Genomic DNA, 8,240 nt, shown 5'->3' with positions numbered 1-8,240 from the left:
CGGTCATCGCCGCCTACTATCGCACATGGACGCTTGCGATCTGCGCACCCTATCTTTAGCACTTCAAAAGTGCGCAGCGCACGCCAAAATCCTACTAGTGCATGGTCAGCGCACGATCTGCGCACCCTATGCTAAAGATAGGGTGCGCAGATCGCAAGCGTCCATGTGCGATAGTAGGCGGCGATGACCGGATGGGGCGGGCAGGGAGCCGGCAGGGGGCGGGGCTTGCGGCGCCGTGCGCTGCGTCGAATAAACGCTAGTGTGAAACTAGTCTAAGACGCACCCCCCATTTTCCTCCACATTTTTGGAGGAAAAAGGTGCGTCTTATAGTCCGAAAAATATGGTAATAGGTAATATGTAGGTCAACTCAAAAGACTGAAGAGATAAACTGTATTCTATCGAAATGGCACTAAGGAATCCAGTAAGTTATACATCCCTGGTATTGGGCTCTCTAGCCCTATATTATGCTGCTATCAGATTACATAGAAAAAAATCTGCTGAATGATTGCCTTTAAGAACCCATTATTGTATCAGCGCCTGAGCCCACTGGAGGATCCTCTGGTAATTTGGTGGGACAATCCGATTTTGCATGTATCTACAAATCAGCCTATAAGGATAGTCACATAGATTTTCTGTAAAAAGTTGTCAACCTATAATCATTAGTTCTCAAACTACATTATGTTACTTAAAGAAACAGAGACAAATGCAATTCTGTTCCCATTTTTCAAATGTTTTTATTAAAAAGAAAAATCAAATAAAGCAGTTGTGAAACAAAATGAATATTCTGACTGCACATGAATTCAGCGCAGATCGAAACATAAAAAAGCAGTTTTATTATTAAATCAGGAATCCGCTTTGTATCTTTTTCTTCTCATAAATAAAATTATTGTCAACAATTTAGAATAAGGTGAAATTATGACTGAAAAAAAGTAGAATAAGTTCATGACTCCGTACAGATAGAAATTATTTTCATACTGTAAAAATTAAAAAATGAAAAAAAGAAAAAAAATTGGCAGTATTTTACACATCCTATGTATAACTAAAAAATGTGCTACAATTAATATAAAATGCTTTTACTATAAAGTAAGCTACTCCTTTATTTCTATACACAAAGAAAATTGTAAAGATGTCTTGAGCACAGTCCTAAACCACATGATAAATCTACTTACAACTATTCAACAAATTATATTTTTCATACTTTTATTTTTTTATCACATTTCCATGATTTTTTTTTTGTATATTTGCACATTTCATGTAGGTATTTGTTGTTTTCCCACTCATAAGAAGTATTGTTTGGTTTCGGTGGGGGGTGGGATCATTTTCAAATATACAATATTAACAAACCTCTTTACATATTTTATATGCCCGGATGAACGCATCCCCATGCTTTCCATAGCAAGTATGGTGGCCACAAGAGGTGTCTCTTTTGTTCTTTAGAAGTTATGGGAGCTTGGCTTCTTGCCTTCACCAAGTTTATTTCTGCAAACCAAGCCAATTCTTTAAAGCTTGCTAAGAACAGACCTCTTAAGTTTGCTTTTCTTGGTGACTGTGCCATCCTTGTTCTAGATGTCCAGTGCTGTAGACTCTCTGAAAGTCCATTCCTTCAGCCTTCATTTACAAGTTTGCTTGTGGATTTAGGTGAGGTAGAGAGACTTGTCTCCTGGCAGAGTACTTAAAGAAAGAGAGTGTGGTTTTAGATATTGGTTTTACAGTTTAGTCATTACCATATAAATGTGTTTACTGAGAAAAAAACATATTCAACATCATTTTCAGCTTTATGTTTTTCTCTCTTTTACAGTGTGGTGTAACACATACAAAATGTCAAACCTTTCCTTGCCCTATTATCTACTGAAGCTTAAGGTGTACTCTGGAATTACAGTGGGTACGGAAAGTATTCAGACCCCTTTAAATTTTTCACTCTTTGTTTCATTGCAGCCATTTCGTAAATTCACCTGCCCAATACAATACCAACAGTGAAACATGGTGGTGGCAGCATCATGCTCTGGGGGTGTTTTTCAGCTACAGGGACAGGACAACTGGATGAAATTGAAGGAAACATGAATGCGGCCAAGTACAGAGATATCCTGGATGAAAACCTCTTCCAGAGTGCTCTCGACCTCAGACTTGGCCGAAGGTTCACCTTCCAACAAGACAATGACCCTAAGCATACAGCTAAAATAACAAAGTAGTGGATTCAGAACAACTCTGTGACCATTCTTAACTGATCTAGTCAGAGCCCTGACTTAAACCCAATTGAGCATCTCTGGAGAGGCCTGAAAATGGCTGTCCACCAAAGTTCACCATCCATTCTGACAGAACTGGAGAGGATCTGCAAAGAAGAATGGCAGATGATCCCCAAATCCAGGTGTGAAAAACTTGTTGCATCATTCCCAAGAAGACTCATGGCTGTACTAGCTCAAAAGGGTGCTTCTACTCAATACTGAGCAAAGGGTCTGAATACTTATGACCATGTGATATTTCAGTTTTTCTTTTTCAATAAAATTGCAAAAATTTCTACATTTCTGTTTTCTCAGTCAAGGTGATGTGAGGAGTGTACATTAATGAGAAAAAAAGTGAATTTTTTTAAATTTAGCAAATGGCTGCAATGAAACAAAGAGTGAAAAAATGAAATACTTTCCGTACCCACTATAAATTTCTTTCAGTATTGTGTAAAATGGTTATTCTCAAAAAATCTATTTATCCCCTATCCAATAAATGAGGTGTATCTTGCTGATTGCTGGGGGTCTGACAGATGGCATCCCCATCAATCCTGCGATAAGGGCTCTGGAACCCCAGGAATCAAGATTTGCAGCTCAGTCCTAAACGGAATGGAGGTGCACTTGTTTGGCCTTCTCTCCATTTGTTGCCTAAGAGAATGCCAGAAATAACTGTGCACCAGTCCCATAGACAGTGAAGGAAGCAGAGGCTGAGCATGCACACCTTAGGATAGGGCTGCAAAGACCTATTCTCATTGTTCAAAAGCCCTGATCACAAGATCTGCTGCACCCACACTGATCAGCAAGTTATCCTTCATCCTGTGGACAGGAGATCTTTTTGGAATATCCCTTTAACAATATATTTTCTTTCTAATGCTTTTGTTTTAAAAATGTTGCTGCCTCCAAGTCACCTCCATGTAGACAACGCAGCCTTGGGCCAAGAAATGCAGCTGGGGGGCTGGTCGGACATGCGCCTTTCGTGCTGGGTGTGCCAAGAAGCTACTCAGCTACTCTGCAATGTCAAAGTATTTAGATGAAGGGCTTGAGCAGAAAACTGAAACTTATATCCATACTAAAGAAAAGTCTAGTTCAATCTGATCTCCTCCTTCAGTGTGGGACACAGTCATGAGAGGTCCCTGTTCGATAGCAGTATATTTTTCTCCAGCAATCCAACAGAGATTAGCACACACTGTATATCATGTTTTCCCCTGTTCTCCCTCCCCTCCATACTGCTTCACATTACCGGTGTAAGGTCTCATTCAGATGTCCATTTTCACATACATGTTCTAATATGTATAGAAAACGTACCAATTATAGCCTACTGTCTATGGGGAAACCAATAGAAACATTTCTGTTTTTGATTCAATTTTCCCATCAAAATCGCAAATTCAAATTTATAGATCTGTAAAAAACCCTCAAACAAATAGAACTTGGATATCATCCATGGGTCATCTGAATGATGTCCATTGTGTTCAAAGTCAGCCTTGTTTCAAAGTAACAAAAAGGCAGAACATCAAAGACTATGAAGAAATGCAACTAATTAACAAACTTAATGTGAAAAATAGATATATTCTTTAAACTGAATGGGACATTTTATAATGATGTAAAATTCTTCTTTACTGGTATTGTGATGGTCTCTGGACTTTGTAAAGAAAGTTATGTCTGACTTTATAGATTGCTCAAAAACAAATTAACACCGGTGTTCAATCAATTTAGAAAAGGGAATTTAAAGAGAGATTTACTTTTCTTGCTAATTATACAAATCGGGTCCATTCTGAATTTTTCGAACACTTTGGACACAGGCTGGTCTTTGTGCATTAGATGTACTCACCTGCAGTGGTTGATCCCACACTCTCTGCTGGGAAACTCATTGTCCCACTCTGTGCTTCCAGGAGGATTGGAGGAAGCTGGGGATCGTGGGCCAACATTGCTAGGAAATTCTGATGGGAGATGGGAGAAGTCCTAAAGATAATAGTTGAAAAACAAATGCAAAAGTTAGAGCTGGTAGATACCAGCTCCATTGACAAAAAAAGTAAGGAAAAAGACAGACTAATTGCATACCTTCAGGTGGATTATTAAAATGGTACAGAGAAATGGAACTTCTAGGGAATATGTACCAAACTTTGCTAACACACAAGCCAAATTTTTATATAGCCATATATACTGAGCCAAATTGGTAATTAAAAGAGAAAAAACTTGTGACCTACTAATAGACATGTTACTCTCCCTGAAGCCTCTAATATATTTGGAAGAACCACTGGAAATGCCCAATTAGAGAGCTGAGAGACATATGAGAACCAAAGGATGGAGAACATTGCCCTAGAGAACCTTACAAAAATTAGCTTAAGGTACTGTAAGTAGGAGTATAATTCACAGACAGCTAAAGACAGGCATAGTTGACCATGAAAAACCTTAATGCATTAAAAAATAAAAAAAAATTCAGACATTAACGTCCTTACCTGTTGACCTGTGGGAGATGAACTCATAGGTGACTGTAGTCCAATGGATGGGGGAAGGATGGGTGGCTGTGGTACTTGCTGCATATTGAGGGATTGATTAAGAAGAGAGCTGGAGGGGTGGCGCAAGTGCTGGTGGAGGGGAGGGCTTATCTGAAAAGGTGGTGGAGGTGAGGCACTGATGCTGGGCAAAATAGATTTGGCATTGAGGCTTCGGGAGAGACTTGGGTGAGGATGACTGCGGTAACTTGGCAGGTCTGCTGGGGACAGAAATGAAGCCAGGCCTGGATATGGGGATGAAGATTGTGGAGGCAGATTATACATGGACTGCTTTGGGAGAATCATTTTGGAGGGTTGGCTGGGCTGGGAGTTTTTCGTCTCTCCTTGGTCAGCGTAGCTCTAGGGTAATAAAAGTAATACAAAATTCAAATGTATGTTCAATAAATACACACATATAGAACATAACATCCACAATCTTATAGATTACTGTAGGTAATATGTTCAATCGATTTCTGCATTGGGTTTTATACATAAAGTTAACCTTTGTCAAATATATAAGAAGAAACAAGGTGGCTTATTCTGTACTTTGTGTATAGGAAGAAGCATCGACTGCCATAAAAAATATAACAGTGGTATAAATCCCAAATATAAAAACATTCTCATTATAATCCAAACAGAATGTACCTCATGCCTTATAAAAGCTACAAATAAAGGTGTGTAATATAATCATAGCAATGTTTATATGCCAAGTAGAGTCTGATATTGAACTGGAACATGGTGTTTGCTTCTAAATAATGCAAGTTATTGGGGGACTTCCCTGGGGACTGACATTAATAGTATTTCGGTCTGTTACCTTGGAAACCAGACTTGCTCTGTAGGCTGCAAGGGCCTTCAAATATTCCTTCTTGGCTGCCTCTGTCTTTCTCTTGTAGGCCTGCAAAAAAAAAACACACAACCAGCCATTAGGAGAGGCAGATGTGTCCTAGAAGCACTCCTACCTTGGCTGGAGTCATTTTAGTCTGGTTCCTATTGGCATTTCAGGGGTTTTGTGTCCAGAATGCTTGGTTTATTCAGATGCTTTCACTGAAGGGTTTTTTCATTTTCAGGAAAAGGGACCCCAAATGCTGTAAAATAGCTAAAATAACAAACTTATCAAGCACTCACCCTTCCCAGGTCCAGGGCTGGCTCCCCACTGCTGCTCAGGTCTTGAAGTTTTGGCGTCATGTCAGCAACACACATCCACAAAGTAGTCAATTCCCTAGGTCACTAGCTCGTTCCAGCTACCTCAGGTCCAACAGAAATCACTGAGTTTGGCGGCTCCTGCTGTTTACCTTGGCGCTCAGTGCATGGCTACAGTAGGGATGCATACTGTCAATGTGATGTCTCCACTGCAGCCAAAAAACACTTGAGCAGCCGAAGCGAGCCAGCGCTGGATCCAGGGAGAGTGAGTACCTGCCCTTGTTATTTTAGCTATTTTACAGCATGCCTGAAAGTGAAAAACTCCTTAATATTGGAAAGCAATGGGGAAACCACTTTATTGCTTATAGGGTAGGCCAATATAACACCTGAAAGAATCTTACCAGCTATGTACAAAGAATATATATGGACCAACAAATTCATAGGATGAACAAATTATCTTTTGAGTGTTAGACGTTATTCTTACTCTGCCAATATGTTGCAGAAGTTTCTCCAACTATCCCATTTATTTAAATGGTGCCTGCAAAAATTCTCATGCTTGACATTAAAACATTTCCTTTTAGAGGCATTTAGCTGTTTGGTTTTTTTTTTGTAGCAGATTTGTTTTTCTGCAACAAATCTGATGTGTGTCGCTATTTCCTTTATAGTAAATGAAATAAAAGTCAACCTGATTATTAATACTTTACACTAATTGTATACCTACATGAGTTTTCCCCAATCAGAGAGCATGCTCCATCACTGCTTTATTAAAACAAGGGACCTAAGATCTCTTGAATTTTGGGAGTGCCCATAGATCATAGGTTTTAATTCTGGGAAAATCTGTTCAAAAGTACATGAAGGACGTCAATGTTTCTGGGGAAAAATCAGACCCTATTTTATTAATCATGCAGAATATCTATAATAACACCAGAGGGGTTCTCCAGAATAAATTTAAAAAAATGAATAAAATATTTGTCATTGTATAAAAACTTCTGTATTGGCGGTTGATTGTGGAACAGCACAAAATCCCTCCCCTGCTGTCCCACAACCAGCCACAGCCCGTGTCTCCAGTATCCTGGCAGTCTGAATGAGCACATTGCACATGCTCAGGTTTGCTGCTAATCAGTAACAATGTACAGTATTGTGTGCCCACCATCCATATTATTCTCATATATATACACACACAGTATATATATATATATACATCTCTGGCAAAAAGTTTCAGTTTGTCTGATTTTTCTCTTTATAGGTATATTTTTGAGTAAAATGTAAATTGCTCTTTTATGCAGTGCTTTCAGACCTCAAATAATGCTAAGAAAACAAGTTCATAATCATTTAGAAACAATATTACTAAAGTTTTAACTCAGGAAGAGTTCAGAAATCAATATTTTGTGGAATAACCATGATTTGTAATCACAGCTTTCATGCGTCTTGGCATGCTTGCCACCAGTCTTTCACACTGCTTTTGGGTGACCTTATTCCACTCCTGTTACAAAAATTTAAGCAGTTCTTTGTTTGATGGCTTGTGACTATCCATCTTCCTCTTGATTACATTCCAGAGGTTTTCAATGGGGTTCAGGCCTCGAGATTGGGCTGCCCATGACAGGGATTTGATGTGGTGGTCCTTCATCCACACATTGATTGACCTAGTTGTGTGGCATTGCGCATTGTCCTGCTGGAAAAAACAGTCCTCAGAGTTGGGGAACATTGCCTGAGCAGAAGGAATCAACTGTTTTCCAGGATAACCTTGTATGCAGCTTGATTCATACGCCCTTCGCAAAGAATAACCTGCCCAATTCCAGCCTTGCTCAAGCATCGCCAGATCATCACCGATCCTCCACCAGATTTCACAGTGAGTGCAAGACACTGTGGCTTGTACTCCTCTCCAGGTCTCAATCTAACCATCAGATGCCCAGGTGTTGGACAAAGCTGAAAATTAGACTCATCAGAGAAGATTACCTTACTCCAGTCCTCTATGGTCCAATCCTTATGGTCTTTGGCAAACTTCAGCCTGGCTCTCCTTTGCTTCTCATTGATGAAAGGCTTTTTTCTAGCTTTACCTGACTTGAGCCTTGCCTCTAGGAGCCTGTTACAAACTGTTCTTGCCGTGCACTTCACCCCAGCTGCCATTTGCCATTCCTTTTGTAGGTCACTTGATGTCATCCTGCGGTTGCTGAGTAACATTTGAATAAGATGATGGTCATCCCAGTCAGTGGAGAGTCATTTTCGCCCTCTGCCGGTCTGTAGCTTTGTTGTCCCCAATGGCTGCTGCCTGACCTTGTTGTAATGGACTGTCGTCTTAGAAATTTTAAGGATGGAGGCAACATGATGCTCACTGTATCGCTCTGCTAGTAAAGCCAGAATTGAGCCCTTCTTTTCCTCACTCAAGACT

General features: G+C 39.8%; 1 protein-coding gene across 6 annotated transcripts in view; it reads right to left on the bottom strand.

Annotated features, from left to right (window-relative positions):
- Positions 1 to 709: 709 nt before the first annotated feature.
- TOX2 (TOX high mobility group box family member 2) overlaps positions 710 to 8,240 on the bottom strand; it is a 180,569-nt gene continuing 173,038 nt past the window's right edge. For all 6 annotated transcript variants that reach the window (XM_073555382.1, XM_073555378.1, XM_073555379.1 and 3 more), the window contains 4 exons: positions 5,526 to 5,606; positions 4,676 to 5,071; positions 4,048 to 4,178; positions 710 to 1,671 (listed from right to left, as the gene is read on the bottom strand). In XM_073555382.1, the coding sequence (XP_073411483.1) occupies positions 1,635 to 1,671; positions 4,048 to 4,178; positions 4,676 to 5,071; positions 5,526 to 5,606 (645 nt within the window). In that variant the 3' untranslated portion in view covers positions 710 to 1,634. The remainder of the gene's footprint in view (positions 1,672 to 4,047; positions 4,179 to 4,675; positions 5,072 to 5,525; positions 5,607 to 8,240) is intronic.

This window comes from Dendrobates tinctorius, unplaced genomic scaffold (genome assembly GCF_039654945.1).
Source record: "Dendrobates tinctorius isolate UK_male_01 unplaced genomic scaffold, ASM3965494v1 ptg000223l, whole genome shotgun sequence".
Classification (NCBI taxonomy): domain Eukaryota; kingdom Metazoa; phylum Chordata; class Amphibia; order Anura; family Dendrobatidae; genus Dendrobates; species Dendrobates tinctorius.
This window is presented reverse-complemented; position numbering and strand designations above follow the sequence as displayed.